At 59.1% G+C, this 15,770-nt stretch overlaps 1 protein-coding gene across 1 annotated transcript; it reads right to left on the bottom strand.

The window, feature by feature from the left end:
• Nucleotides 1-35: 35 nt before the first annotated feature.
• On the bottom strand, nucleotides 36-9,428 carry ZYX (zyxin). Its single transcript, XM_055334835.1, is given in 11 exon segments — nucleotides 36-621; nucleotides 1,197-1,317; nucleotides 2,204-2,382; nucleotides 2,494-2,663; nucleotides 2,808-2,928; nucleotides 7,114-7,629; nucleotides 7,723-7,815; nucleotides 7,970-8,100; nucleotides 8,103-8,174; nucleotides 8,692-8,911; nucleotides 9,285-9,428. Coding segments are annotated over 10 exon segments (1,716 nt in total). The 5' UTR covers nucleotides 8,900-8,911; nucleotides 9,285-9,428; the 3' UTR covers nucleotides 36-516.
• Between the last annotated feature and the right edge of the window lie 6,342 nt (nucleotides 9,429-15,770).

Genomic DNA, 15,770 nt, shown 5'->3' with positions numbered 1-15,770 from the left:
AGGGCCGTATGCACAAAAGAGTTGACTCCTAAGGATTCTGGAAAACAGGTCTTTTTTTATTGATTTGTAGCTGTAGCCACAACCTGGCAGCATGGGGGGTGGGGGGTGGGGGGACATCCAGGCCGGTAGGCCCGGCCTGGCCCAGCCTCCCAGAGTCTGGGCGTCTCCTGGCCCTCAGCAAGCAGAGTACATGGCTGCTCCGGGGCCAGCCGAGGGCATCGGTGCAGCAGTGAAAGCAGCAGCGCTCAACCTGGTGCCCTCTCAGGTGGGGTACACCTGGAGGACGGTGGGTGGTCCCTGCAGGATGGAGGTGGGCTGGAAACCCAGAGCTGGGACTCCGCAGTCCTAGGCCACGTTGGGGCCCCGGATAGGGTGCCTGGGATACCTGGGTGGGGGCTGGCGTGGAAGGAGAGGCTGGACATCAGAAAATAACTGAAGGGGGGGGCAGGGCAGGTGGGGGGCAGGGCGGTCTCTGTGGGTGGTCCGCGGGTGGGGAGTGGACTCTCCCGTCCCCACTCAGGTCTGGGCTCTGGCGGTGTGGCACTTCCGGCAGAGCACGTGGCCGTCCAGGGGGAAGCAGCCATTGTCATCTGCCTCGATGGACAGTGGCTTCCCGCAGTCCTGGGAGAAAGGAGGAAAAGCCCGCTGGTGGAAGGCCCCTGTGTGCCCCCCACACCTCCACCTTTAAGTGAGGAAGCCCAGATGCTCCATGCCTCGGCCAACGTCCAGCATCACTGCCTGTGTCCCCACCACTCCCACCCTCCTCTCCTAGCCTCACCTCTCCTGCCCACGTTCACCCCTGTCCCACCCGAGGCGGGCAGTGGGTTGAGCTGTTACCAAGGCACCCACCCAAAAAAAAGACGTGGGACCTCTCCCGCCTGCCTCTACTCCCTTCTCTTCCTCTTTGACCTCACGAAGCACACCTCCGTCTCCCTCCAGTACGGCGAAGGACAGCACCCTTCCCTCCCACGGGTCACTCTTTTTCTTGGTTTATCCACAACCCAAGGACCCCACAGAAAGCCCTCCCCCCAACTTGCACAGTGACGGGGGCATCTGGGTGGAGCAGGCACAGGTATCGCCCCCTCCACCCTCAAAAAACTGCAGCTCCAAACTCCTCCCGGCTGGTACCGGCCACCACCTGGTAGTGAGCGGTGTCCCACCACCTCCCAGCGCTGGGGGCCAGAGGGATGGCCAACCTCGCACTTGTAGCACTTCATGTGGAAGTTCTTGTCCAGAGCGACCACTCGCACGGTCTCCTCGCGGCCGGGCTCAGGCATGATGGGCCCTTCGCAGACGGAGCACCTGGGGGCATACTGCCTGGAGGGGCAAAAGCGAGGCAGGGGTCAGGGTGGGGGCAAGGGGTTCCCAGGGTGCAGGGGGATGTGCATGGCAACAGGGCAGGTGTCTTGGCCCATTTGCCTCACATCCCTGGGTAGAGGACACTCAATGGAGAAATCCTAAGACCAGCCCCCTCATCCAGCCCTTATCAAGGGGAATTTCCTGCCTTTCCCCATCACCCTCCCAAAAATCCCATGTACCCCCAGGAGCCTCTGCCACCAGGTCTTCACCCTCTGACTGCAGCTCCTGCAGAAAGCACAGCCAGAGGCACCCTTCTCCAGCCCCACCCCACCCCCGCCCAGGACCCCCTGCTGCATGGCGTCTGCCCCACTGCTGGGGTGTACAGAGGGAGGGATGTGAAGTTCTGGATGCCTAGGCTGGAATTCTGAAAACCTATACCTCCAGCACACTGGCAGAGGTGGGAGTCAGACTCTGCGGTTTCTGTACACCCTTTAGCTACGTTACGGGATTCTGCTGCTGGCCTGAGAAAGCAGCCACCCAGCCACCGCTTATAGGGGAAATCCAGAGTTCCAAAAAGCCAATCTCCAAAAGAACTTTCGGGACCCAGCCTGTGTGTGAAATGAAGTCATTCCAACACTCGTGGCTGAACACAAGACCACAAGCCTCCGAGAGCCAAAGGCCCAGGGAGGGGGCACCTGCCACTAGCAAGACTTGCCACTAAGGTCTGAGGCCACTGGACAGCTGAATCCAGACGAACTGGTCTCCTGCCGTCAGACAAGCATGTGGGGAAGGAAGGCCGGGGGTTGGCGCTGCCGTGGGATCAGGAGGGCAGCCTGGCCCGGCCCCCAGACGACGACGGCTGGCACCCAGAGAAGAGCCCAGAAGACAGGAGGTGGGTCCTCACTTGTGGTAGTCAGGTACACAGTGGGGCCGGTTGGCCTGGTCCACGATGAAGGAGGTGCCCTCCAGCGGGCAGGCGCAGACCACGCACGTGAAGCACTGCGGGTGGTAGGCTTTGCCCGTGGCCCTCAGCATGCGGTCAGTGATGGGCTGCCCACACGTGTTGCACTTCTCCAGAGTGTCCTAAGGAGGTGGCGGGAGGACGTCGGAGGACGTCGGCCGGGAACCGGCACCCCAGGCCCGCCTGCCCCACATCCACGGCCAGCCCCCGGCTGAGCCCCGACCCGGACTCACAGTGTAGCAGCCCTCACAGTAGGGCGCCCCCTCCAGGCTGTAGAACTGCTGTCCTTGCAGTTGCTGCCCACACTGGTGGCAGGTGAAGCAGGTGATGTGGAACAGCTGTCCCAGGGCTCGAACCGCAGGCTGTGTGCGTGCCAGGGGCTGATGACACCGGCCACAGGACTCTGGGAGGCCAGAGAAGACAAGTCAATGGGAGGAAGGAGCGCGCAGGCAGGCGGTCGGCTGGCTCGGACGGGGAGTGCGGCGGAGGCACCGGCCAGCGCCGGAAGGCGACAGGGGAGGTCCCGACAGGTGGCCGGTGAGCTCACCATTGACAGCCACATTCTGCCTCTGAGGGTGCTCCATGTCGTGCATTAGCTGCTGGGTCAGCTGCTCCAGCTCCTGCACCTCCTTCAGACTCAGAGGTCCCGGGGCCCCAGGGGAGCGTACCTGAAACGCCAATACTTTCTCCAGACCCTCTCGAGAGTCACCCTGTCTGAGAACTTTCCCCAGCCCGCTGATCCGCTCTCTTCCAGGAAGGACGAACTCCCCTCCCATCTCCCAGACACGCGGGTTTGACTCCGAAAGCTCCTCCTTCTCCCTCCCTGACCCCCAGCACCACACAGATAAAGGGGAAGGGGATGACACTTCCACCCACTTTGCCCAGCGCGCCCCCCACCCCCCCGGGGACAGTCACGGACAGGCCAGAACAATGGAGCGGACAGAGGCCACACACACAGCAGCTGAGGTCACTGAAGCACCCCGCACGCCAGGCCGCGCATCACCTCCACAGAGCATGCTCAGGCATGGCCCCCCACAGAAGAGGTTGGCACGTGATGGCGTGTGCACCCAGGTGCACACACACCTACCCGTCCCGCCTGCTGCTGAGCAGCCCCTGTCAGCGTGAGGACACAACACAGGCGGGATTGACAGGTTAAACCTTTGGAGCCCAGCTCCCGGCTCCCCCAATAGGGGTCCGGGGCTCCCTGACCCCCCTCCCTCCCCAGGAGGCCTCAGAGAAGGCCCAATCCCATAGGCCTGCCTGCCCCGTCTCTTAAAGGCATCCTGAGAGAGCTAGAGGCAGGTGGGCGGGGTGCAGGTGAGGTTAGGGGGGTCCTGCCAGTAACCCTGAGCAGTGTCGGGGGGTGGGGGGGGAGGCACTGCAGGGGCCGCGTGGCCTGCACCAGCGTTTCCATGACACTCCAGCAGAGACGCTGGGTTGGTTTTCTCTCTACTGGATAAGCCCACCCAGGACTGTGGCCCGTCACTGAATGTTCTCCCGCCAATGCCTTCATCCCCGTAACACCTGGAACCTCAGAGCCACCCAGCTGCCTCTGCCCACAGCCACCGTCCCCTCGGGCCTGGCTCCACCATCCTCATACCCGCGTGCATCCAGGGCGGCCACGGGGAGCACAGCTCCACGGATGCTCCACGGATGCTCCAGCTCCCAGCCATTCCCCCGCAGACTCCTCCCCGGCCTGCCCTTCCTGTGAGCCCCTCCACAGGGTAAGCTTCACCCTTTCTTCTCCGGATCTCCCCTTCCTGGCATCTTGGGGACAGAGGGAGAGCACTCAGCCAAAAAAAACCAATCTCCAAAAGAACTTGGGGCCACCTCAGGTGCCTGTCCCATTCCTTGGGGCCACCTCAGGTGCCTGTTCCATTCCTTGGAAATTAAGAACGACCTGTACACATCAGCCCCCCATGGGTGTCCACAAGCCTTCAAGACGCACTCTGTGCAGCCACCGTGTGCCCCCTCTGCCTGCCAGCAGCAACGTCACAGCTTCAGTAGCCGTGGCACTCAGGCCTCGAGCTCTTCGACTAGAGCTCCAAGTGTCCTCTGTCCCAGGCATCTAACGCCAAGGGACACTTCAGACCCTTGGACCCGAGACTTACTGGCCTCGAGTAAATCTTCCCCCGAGGCCCCAGGCTTGACCTCCCAACAATCGCCTTCGTCCCTCCTACCCCATTCATAGCTCCTGAGTGAACGAGCTCAGAAAGGCTGCTCTGCCTCCCAACTGTCCCCACGAGTCTTGTGCATCAAGGCCTCTGGCTTGCCTGCCCCCAAGTCTGCTGGCGGAGCCATCTACTTTGACAAGGCCCCGCAGGGACTCTCGCCGCCCTCCGCCACCATGGCTGGCTTATCTGGCCCAGTCTCAGCCCTGGGTCATGCCACCGCCCGCTTCCTGCTTCTGCCTCCCAGCTGCAGGAGGAAGGTGGAGGGCTCGCTGCTCGCTGCACACTGCTCGCTGCACACTGCACACTGCAATGCAGCGAGTTCACCACCACTGCGGCGCCCTCTGCGCCCTCGGGCCTCGCCCCCGCTGGTGCTTGGCTCCTGCTGACTCCCAGTCGCCTTCCCCGCAGCAGCTGTTCCAAACCTTCCCATCTCCCCGAGCCCGACGGCCGGCGTCGCCCCCTCGCTCACCCCCTCGCTCACCCCCTCGCTCACCGATGACCTCACCTCCTACACGACTGAGAAGGTGGAAGCCAGCCAGCTCCAGCTCCCCGCTCAGAAAACACTGTGGCCACACGCCCTCGGCCTCTGGGAATGCCTGGGGCGCACGCCCATGCTCCCCCCAGGGCGCCACCCCAGCCACCCCCCGGCATCATGAACCCCTCTTCCAGCGGCTTCTTCCTCCTGCTTCTCTCTCTGACACACACACTCCCTCCCCTGCTCCTTCACCTCCCTGCCAACCTGGGGACAAGGCTACTCCATTTCTCACCACCTACTGACTCACCTCCTTTCACTCTGTCCCCCCCCCAGGGCACTAACGGGGCACCCCGCGGCCACCTACAACTTCCAAATGGCCACATCCCTGGCCTTATTCTCGGCCACCTCAAACGCCTCGGCCATCGCATTCTCTTGAGACCCTACACTGACTTGTGACCCTCTTCCTCCTGCGGCCGGTCTGCCCCCTCCCACCTGGTCAACCTGAGCATCACCCAAGTTTCCTCCCAGGCCCTCAGCTCCTTCGCATCCCCTGGGCCGGCTGCCACTCCAGGGGCAGCTCCGGTGTCACCACACCCAGCTATCCTGCGCGCACTGAGGCCCTCTCCTGAAACCCAGCCCTCCATTTCCAACTAGATGACAGGTCTCGCTGAGACCACGTCCTCCTGGAAGCTGTTGCTCAACACGCTGACGGCTGGACCCCTCCTCTTCCCGTACAAACCATTTCCCTTTCTGGACTTCTCTATTTTATCAGAGACACCGTCATTCCCCAACACACCCCTCCTCTTCCAACCGCTTATCGGTGGCCAAGCCTGGAGGCTCTTCCTTTTTAACAGCTCTCCTATCTGGGCCTTAGTTTTCATTGCAACGAACACCAATCTATGGTCGACCAGGAGTGAACTCCCCACATCACTGACTTCCCACCTCAAGCCCATGCCTCTGCTGGAAAAACCTCCCCCAGAGCCTCTAAAAGCACAGATGTCACCAGCCCTCCAACCTGGCCACACGACTCCTCAAAGACTCCCAGTAACGACTCTCCAAGACTCAGAGGCTCCCTTGGTGTGTTGTCTTATTTCCTCTTCCCTGTCGCCCACCCACCTACCACCCACCTCCATAAGCACAGCTCTGCGATCCTCCCAGAGGAACCGGCTACTTTCTCTTCTCCAAACACCCGGCGTACCTGTGCCCTGGAGTCCTGCTCATGTTGTTCCCACCCAGATGCCCCTCCTGGTCCTCTCAGGAACCTCAAGTCACACCACCCTTCCAAACCCGCAGGCCCCCATGCTGATGCCTGTCTGGAGTTCCTGTAACACCAGATCCTGCAAAACTCGCTGGCATTGTGCATCCCTTCCCCTGCGCCTGCACACTAGTACACACACACTCATGCCGTCGGGTAACTTGACGGTCGGCAGTTGGCAGGACTACATGACCACCGGGGTCCCTTGGACTCAGATCTCATCCCCTCAACCGGAAGGCAAAAATGGTCAGACAGGAATGATCATCTCTCTGTTTGGAGCATTCAGGAGCTAGATACAGACCCCAGCACTTTCTAAGAGTTAGCTCATTGAATCTTCGCAACCACTGTGTGGGGTAACAGTGGGGAAACTGAGGCCCAAGGTTCACCTAACTTGCCTAGGGTCTCGTGAGCCGGGAATTCTATCCCAGGCCCGTCTGACTCGCTCAGACTTAACTTCTTTGAGAGATCTCTTCCCTCCAGAGCACAGAGCACAGTGCCTGGCACTCGGCGGATGCTGGCTCAGCCAGTGTTTACTGACGCTGTGACTCTTATCATCAGATGGGCCCTGAGGCAGTGAGAGTGGCTCAGAGGAGCAGAGAGATTAACTCAAGAATCTAAGAAGGGGAAAGAAGCAAGGTTGGACTGGTGATGACCTCATCCCTCCCTTTAACATACTAGGGGGCAGGGTGCAAGGGAAGGTCCACCAAATCCTCCTGATGCAGAGCCTGGGCGGCTCCGCCGACTACCGACTACCGGCAAGGCCCGCCTCAGAAGAGCTTTCTCTCGCCACTGTCCCCCCAGGCCAACTTCGGAGGCTCTAAACTCCTATCCTACCGCCCCCACCTCTACTTCCCTCTCTGGGGCCACCTTTGTCCTCATTCTGCGGCTCCTGACTTCTCCCCCAGCCCCAAACCCCTGGTCTCAGCCTGGTCCTCCCACCCTCACTCACCTGATTTTGGTTTTGAGCCGGTGGCGGTGGCACTGGATGCTGCTTCTCCTGCACCCGGGGCTTCTCCTTCTGCTGAGCATGGGTGAAGCTGGGGGGCTGAGGGGAGCCGGTGCTACTGGAAGAAGGAGCTTCAGGGGACCCCAACTTCTGATTGGGCTGTGACCCGGGTCCACCTGGGGCTCCAGGGCTGAACTTGGAAGCCACAGGAGTAAACTTGGGAGTCACTGGAGAAAACTTAGGGGCTGGGGCTGGGGCTGGGGGTCCTCGAGGCTGAGTGTTAGCCAAAGGCACAGGCTGGGGTTGGGCCTGGGCCTGGGCCTGGGGCCGGGGCTGCACAGGGAGCTGGCCCTGGCTGGGAGGCTGAGCCTGAGCCTGAGCCTGAGCCTGGGGCAGAGGCTGGGAGCTAGAAGGGGACTTCCAAGGGGGCAGGGGTGCTGTGCTCCCCGTTGCAGGCTTAGTATTGGACTTGTGACTGAACGGAGTGGTGACTGGTGGGGGCACATATCCAGAGGACACCTGCAAGGGGAGGGAGGAGGGAAGAGAAGCTCAGTTAGAGCCGCGGGCCGCCTTTCCTCCCTGCCCTGCCTCTCCCACTCCCCTGTCCCTTACTCGGGATTTGAAGGGATCATTCCTGGTCATGTCATCCAGCAGTGAGGACAAAGAGTCGATCTCCAAATCAATACTGCTCACCTTCTCCCTGGGCTAGAGGGTCAAGGGTCAGAGCACCCATCCCAGGTCTATTCCCACCTCACCCCCATCAGGCCAGAGGTGCACGGGAGGTGGAGGTAAGGCCTCTCCTCTCCTCCTTGGGGGGGGGGGTCGTCGGAGTGTTGCAGCCCCTCCCAAGCCCCCTTACCTGTGGTGGGGGGGGAGGTAGGGCGGTCTCAGGCCCTCCCTCTTCATCCAGGGGAGGCGGTGGCGGGGAAGGGAAGATCTCCTCCTCCAGAGACTCAGAGGGGAACGGTTCCTCCAGAGGGGGAGGGGGGGTGGGAAGGCAGCTCCTAGAGCACCCTCCGACTCGTCGCCATCCCCAAGGACAGGAGGGGGAGGCAGGGGAAAGTCTGAGGTGGAAGAGGAGAGAGGACAGTCAGGAGACAGAGAGGACAGCAGGGGCCCTGCACCCCTTCCCCCAGTTACTGTCCCTCTACAGCTCTCACCCCTGACCCAAGCACTCTCCCACCCCACCCCCACCCCCACCCCCACCCGATTGTGTGGGAAGGCGACGGAGGCGCAGGACCCCTGGGAGCATCGGGTCAGGAAAGGCGGGGACCGCCCCTGGAGGGATGCGGCTCCCGTTACACTTGGGAAAACGGTCCCAGAGGGGACGATCGTGCCCCACATTCCCGCCTCCCACCCCCAGGCGGGGGACTTGGAACAGTCCCAGGAGCCCTGGCTCCCGGCCACGAGCTCCACGATGAGGTAAGAACATCTGCTCGGGACAGGCTCGCTGCGCCCAGCCCCCTCCGCTGCGACCGCCCCGGCCGGGACCCGGCCCCAGCCCCGGCCCCGGCCCCGGCCCCAGCCCCGGCCCCGGCCCCAGCCCCGGCCCCGGCCCCGGCCCCGCCCGGCCCCGCGTACCTTCCGGGGGCGGCGGGGGCACCTCGCCCACCCGGCCCATCTGCGCGCGCTGGGCCCCGGCGGCCGGCGGGGGCTCCCCGTCCCCGGGCCGGAACGGATTCACTTTGGGCTTCGGGGCCACCACCGGGCCGAACTTCTTCTGCGGGGCGTAAAAGGCCGGAGCCGACACCGACACGGAGATCGCGGGCGGCGGGCGGGGGGCCGCCATGGCCAGGCCGGGCTGCAGGGGGTGGGCGGCCCGGTGACGCGGAGCCCGCCCGGGAGCCCCCTCCGCGCCGCACCCCCCGCCGGGCTGCACCCCTGCCCGCGCTGCACCCCTGCCCGCGCTGCACCCCTGCCCGCGCCGCACCCCAGCCCGCTCCGCACCCCCCTCCGGGCTGCACCCCCTCCGCGCTGCACCCCTGCCCGCGCTGCACCCCAGCCCGCGCCGCAACCCCTCCGCGCTGCACCCCCTCCCGCGCTGCACCCCAGCCCGCGCCGCACCCCCCTCCGGGCTGCACCCCCTCCGCGCCGCACCCCTGCCCGCGCCGCACCCCTCCGCGCCCCTCCGCGCCCCCGCCCGCGCGCCCCTGCGCCGCTGCCGCCGACCTCACCGCGGGCCGGAGCGTGCGCGCCGCGTCGGGGTGGCCGCCGCGCAGCCGGGTCCGCGGACTCTGCGTCCGGGCCGCGAGCAGCCTCCAGCCTGGCGGGGAGGGGACGCGGGGAAGAGGAGGGAGGGAGGGAGGGGGCGGGGAGAGAGCGGCGCTCAGACCATACAAGGAGCGGCCCGGAGCGGGGGGCGGGGAGACGGGAGGGCGGACCCGGCAGGAAACTCCCCCAGGAAGGGGCCCTGCTCGGGCTCCCGCGGCCCGAGGCTCCGCCGCGGCGCCCCCGCCCCCGCCCCCGCCCCCGCCCCCGCCCCGGCCGGCTCGGACCGCCCTCCCCTCCCCTCCCCTCCCCTCCCCTCCCCTCCCCTCCCCTCCCCAGGCACAGGCCTCTGATGTCATTTCCTGACCCCCCGCCCCGTGTCCCCCGCTCCCCGCCCGACCCGCGGGTGCCCGAGTCTGACTCACCGTCCGCTCTCCCGGGTGGCGGCGCGGCCCGACTGCGCCCCCGGCCCCTCCCCTGCCCCCTCGGGCTCCGCGCTCGCCGGCCGGACTGGGCTGGAGGCGGAGGGGCTGAGGAGGGGCGGGGAGGGGCGGGGGGTGGGGGTGCCCTCCCCGCCCCGCCGGGCCCCTCTGTGACCCGGGGGCGGGGTGCGGGCAGGACCTCCAGGGTCCCGGGAGGATCCCAACTTCCAACCTTGGGAGCCTCCTCGGGCTTCTAGGAATTCGCCTCGGCCGCGCCCGCCGCAGACCCGCTGAGCTCGCGGGAGGGGGAGACCCGGGGGGGGCCGCGGCTCGGACGGGACCTCAGCGCCCCCCGTGACCCGCCGTGACCCCCCAGCCCTTGGGCGGCGGGGCGGCCCCGGAGCCTGCGTTCGGTGGAGCCCCCCACCGGTCGGACGGGATTCCTCGGCCTGGGACTCTGCCCCTGGCTACGCAGAACCGACAGACCCAGGCTCTTTTTTTTTTTTTTTTTTTCTTTGTTTTTAAGTGAACGTGGAAATTTACCCAATTGCTGCCTGAATTCCAACACACTGGCTACCTGCAAAGTATGGAGACATATGGCACCTCGGCCCGCGGGGCCGGTGTGTCCCCGGCGGGGGCCTCCTTTCCTCTCTCTCCGCTGCCATCTAAGGCGCTCAGCGCCCTGCTGGCTCCTACTCAGTATGTTACTTCCAGGCCTGGGCCCTGCAAAGGGGCCGTACCCCACTGTCAGCCAGCCTCTGGGCTATGCTCTAGAGACCTTCCAGACTCAGCCCTCACATTCCCCACAAGAAAACAGCCTGGGAGCTTAGGACATGGGGCCAGGTCGTTCCCAGTAAGCTGCGGGGGCTAGCCTAGAACGGGGTTTCTTGAGGGCTGAAATGCGAGAACCCTCTCCCCGTAGCCCTGGTGTCAGGTAAAGCAGCCCCAGATACAAGAGAGCAGAGTGAGGTCAGGGTTCAGAGACCCAGCCTGAGTGCCCAAAATAAGTGACAAGTGTCTTCATTCTCTCTGTAAAACAGTGGTGCTCTTTAATCCGCCCACCGTATTGCATTGTATGCAAAAATAAATAAAACTTCCCATCTGAAAGTGACATATAATGCTCAGTATTATTATTCAAGTCCCAGTTCTGCCCAGAAGGGAGATTCCAGTGGGTTAACCTAGGGCCCGGTTCGGTCCCCTTGGGGGTTGGCAGGCAGACCTCTCAGGGGCCCTGGTACCTGCAAAGCCCTGCTCTTTCCTTCCACCTTCTCTGAGACTACATTTTCATCTCCTACCACCCCACTGATCTTTTCTGTAGCGCTCTACTGTCTTTGCCATTGGGATTTCTCACAGCTACAAGCATGTGGGGCCATGTAGGATACTAAGCATGCCCTGCAGACCTCCTCTGACACGTAGGAGCTGGTCCTGGGCCTGTCCCTATGAAGATCTGCTAGAAATTCGATACTGAACTTTCCATGCGTATTGGAGATTGTGTCTTGGGCTTTACAGACCCAAAGTCTCATTGCCAACCCTTCGAAATGCAGTGGGCCCTTGAACAACATTGGTTTGAACTGTGCAGGTCTATTTATACACACAGTTTTTTTGTTTTTTGTTTTTCGGAGAAATACAGTACTGTGAATGTGTTTTCTCTTCCTTAAGATCTAATTAGCATGTTCTTTTCTCGAACTTACTTTATTGTGAGAATACAGTATATAACACATCTAGCATACAAGCCATGTGATCATGGTCTATTTATGTTACTGGTAAGACTTTTAGACAACAACAGTGTATTAGTAAAGTTTGGGGGAGTCAGATTTTTGGCAGCACGGGGGTCAGGGCCCCTAACCCCCGTGTTGTTTGAGGGCCAACTATATACCCAGTTGGGGAAAAAAGTTAGGAAGATGGTTTCCAGATGGCATCGCTAGAGTAAAAGCCATCTACTCTCTAAATGTCTCCTTAAGGAATGTGCGTGTGCAAAATATAGTACGTTTAATTGTTAGGCAGCTGAACCTATTTATAAATCAAGAATAGAAGAGTGTGTAGGCAGGCTTAGTTTTACTGACAACTGAGAGCATTTGGGCTACAGAATATTAAACCTAAGAGTTTTAAGCCAGCTTTTCTAAATGCAAGTAGAAACGCTTCAGAGCATCCCAGAAGGACACATTTGCGTGGCCAAGATGTCGCAAGTGTAGCTTGGGGTCAATGCTATCAGAATGCACACAATGAACAGGATCAGCCCTAAGGATTCTTAGGTATTTTCTTAAGTAAGTGATTCTAATTGGCTTTTGGGGCTAATATGTGTAAAGTGTAGCATGTTCCCTCCCAATCGTTTCCAACAACGTGGGGCCAGGCAAGACAGAGGATGTGAAAAAACAGGCGGTGACCTTTGCCACGTAAAACATCTCTACATACCTCCGGAGATTTTGAAAGAAAGTTTCTTTCAAGCACACACAATATAAACTAAGAAGTTAGAGCAGGCAAGAAAAAAAAACGAAAGAAAGAAAGAAAGAAGGAACAAGGGCAATGAATTCCAAAATGAAAGGAGGGATGCTATCACCAAGTTCTTGCTGTATGCGGCTGCTGATGGACATAGGTTCAACAGTGTGCCCGGCGTGGTGCTGGGCGCTGGGACAACAGCAAGAATCAAGAATGACAACCACCATAACCCCCACCACCACCACCAGTAATACCCTGAGATAAAGCTTCATGTGTGGAGCAAGGCACAAAACTAAGCACTTTCTTTTTTTTTTTAATTTATGATAGTCACAGAGAGAGAGAGAGAGAGAGAGGCAGAGACACAGGCAGAGGGAGAAGCAGGCTCCATGCACCGGGAGCCCGACGTGGGATTCGATCCCGGGTCTCCAGGATCGCGCCCTGGGCCAAAGGCAGGCGCGAAACCGCTGCGCCACCCAGGGATCCCCAAAACTAAGCACTTTAAACATATCACCCCCATTTTATCCTCACAATAAGCCTGTGAGGAATGCACATTATTATCCCATTTTTCGGGGTGCCTGGGTGGCTCAGTCGATTAAGCATCTACCTTTGGCTCAGGTCATGATCCCAGCGGCTGGGGATCCAGTCCCATGTCAGGCTCCCTCCTTAGAGGGAAGTCTGCTTCTCCCTCTCCTTCTGCCCATGCCCCCCCCCCCAACTTGTGCTTGAGTGCTCTCTCTCTCTCTCTCTCTCTCTCTCTCTCTCGGTCTCAAATAAGTAAATAAATAAAATCTTTAAAAAAATATATTACCCCATTTTTCATTTAAGGAAACTGAAGCCAACTAGATGTTGGATTTTTTTTCACCTCCATAGCTGCAAAAAAATAATTTGCGACACACACACACACACACACACACAAAAGATGCAATGCAAATATTTTATTATTTGAAGATACCTTGCCCCCCAATTACACCCTTGCAGTCCTTCATTTATTCCCTTCCAGAGCCCCAGCCTGGAGCATGGATAGCCTCTTCAGGCCAGCCTCCAACTCCATCCCTCATCTTAAGTACTGGTGGGTCCATCTGCATGTGTGTATGCACACTCATGTTTTGTATATTTGAGAGATATATATTCTAATCTACATTCTAGGCACTCTGGGTATTATATATAGACATAAATATATAGTATGTGTGTGTGTGTGTGTGTGTGTGTGTGTGTGTGTGTGTGTGAGTGTATATCTAAGACAAGCCTTTGTACCCAAGTGTAAGATGCTACCAGGGGCCGTGCTTAGGCTACAAGCAACCTTTTGTAAACCATACTTCTGTATAATGTATCCTTTTGTATAATAGGGCATTTTCCAGGAGGCTTCTCAAAGAATTGTTAACAGTGGTTGGTGTTACGGCATGGAATTAGGGACACGTAGAAGACTTTTATAACTGTTGTCTTTTTCTCCATGAACACATACTACTTTCATAATTTATAAGAAGGAAAAGAAAGAAAGAAAGAAGAGCGATGACAAGGCCGTAGTCTCTTCCCTGCTGTCAGAGTGCCCTCCTGCACCGTACCGGGACCGCATGGCCCGCAGCCCTCCCTGGAACTCCAATATTTACTCCTCTCCTCGTCCCACTTGCATTTCTTGTGGTACAAAATAGACTCTGGCAGCTGCAACAGCAAACCCGATGCAGGGGCTGGGTGGGAGCTTTATGGCAAAGCCAAGGAGGAGCAGCCTCCTGGGCCATCCCACTCCGACCCCTGCCATGGAAAGGATGTGCTGACAACCACAAATACCCTTTGGTCCTCTTTTCTTCTAGGGTTGGTCCCGTAGGCTGATGACAAAATAGCATATTCAGCGTATTCTCTCCATCCCTCACTTCAGTTCAACCAATATTTACTAATAACTCAGGATATAAAGCTAAAGCCAAGGGCCCCTGGGTGGCTCAGTGGTTGAGCATCTGCCTTTGGCTCATCAGGTCATGATCCCGGGGTCCTTGGATTGAGTCCCACATCAGGCTCCCCGAAGGGAGCCTGCTTCTCCCTCTGCCTATGTCTCTGCCTCTCTCTGTGTGTCTCTTGTGAATAAATAAAAATAAAATCTTTAAAAAAAAATAAAAGAAAAGAAAGAGCCAGTTCTTGCCTTCAAGCAACCCTCCATCTAGAGGAGAAAACACTCAAGTAGGTATTTTAGTATCATAGGGTGAGTGTTAAGATTAAACACCCACCCAACGTTGCTGCTAGATGTGGCTACACTACTTACAGTTGCTGGGTGGCCTTCTGGCCCCTTAAACCTCATGAGTATCATCTCACCACCAGGTGCAAGGTAGCAGTGAGCAGAGCCTGCATAGGGCATCTGGGGCGCAGAGGTCAGAGGAGCAGTAGAAGGCAGGGCTCCATCCATCCCAAGGCCTGAGCCACATCGGCACCCAAAGGCACTGTGGGCACTGCAAGCTTCAGCAAGGTGGAAATGCGCACTGGTTGTGGGGGGCAGAGTAAGGCAGATGGTCAGATGGCGAGGAGTCAGCAGCCCAGAGAGCTGGGAAGGGCAGACAGGAAAAGAGCCCCACGGCTCCCACAGCAGCACAGGCAGGTTGCTGGCATCAAGGCAGCCACTAGTGGAGCATCTGCTGCCTTCCTTCCCCCTGAACCCAAGGAAGCCAGAATCAGAGACAGTCTGGCCTAGAAGTGTTTGTCACTGTAAATTGCAGATTAAGTGGCCCTAGAGAATAAACATCTCAGGGAGCAGGGGGGCTAACTACAGAGAGATAACCTAGCTGCTTGGGATGGGAAGTACTTACGTTTCTCTAGTGGCTCCTGCCATCTCCACTCCCTTTAAGAAGATGAGCCTAATATGAAGAAACCCATCGGGCCAACCTGACAAAAGAAGTGGGTGCTCCCGAGCAAAGCCACAGTGCTGGTTCCAACCTCCTCCAGCGCCTTCCTGCCACTGGGTTTTTTTTTTTTTTTTTTTTTTTTTACCTGCCATCCAGAGATACCACCAACATGGCAAATGGACAGCCGGTCTCAGCAAGAGGAGAGGGGATCCACCCAGAACACAGACATCTTCCTACACAGACTTGTCTTCTCTCGCTTCTCAGGCAAGCCAAGAGACAAGCGTTTGTACCCAAGTGTGAGATGCTACCAGAGGACACACTTAAGCTACAAGCAACCCACCCCATTCCGGCCAAGTTGTAGTAATCTCTGTAGTAGCAGGGTCTCGGGGGCCTAGCACAGTGCCTGCCACAAAGCCGGGGCCACGTGTGCATCTGCAGACTGAGCCCGAGTCCCTGAACCACTGAACTCCAATACTAGATCAGAGAGGCCCGGACTCATGGGCTTTTGAATCATCTTGAATGATTCGTTGATCCTTTTAACAGACATTTATTGAGTGCCTACTGTGTGCAGGACTTTGTTAGGGGCTGGAGATATAATATGGAGCAAGAACAGGCATGAGCTCAGCCTCCGTGAAGGGCCACGCCCTTGGACAGTCTACTAGGGGAGAGAAATATCAATCAAAGACGCATAAAAGAAAACTGCAGCTGTTACTGTGACCTCAAGGGAAAGCTATACGAGGTCTCGTGGGGGATGCGATCTGGTGGGGGA

The sequence above is a fragment of the Nyctereutes procyonoides genome, unplaced genomic scaffold (assembly GCF_905146905.1).
Source record: "Nyctereutes procyonoides isolate TBG_1078 unplaced genomic scaffold, NYPRO_anot_genome, whole genome shotgun sequence".
Taxonomy (NCBI): domain Eukaryota; kingdom Metazoa; phylum Chordata; class Mammalia; order Carnivora; family Canidae; genus Nyctereutes; species Nyctereutes procyonoides.
This window is presented reverse-complemented; position numbering and strand designations above follow the sequence as displayed.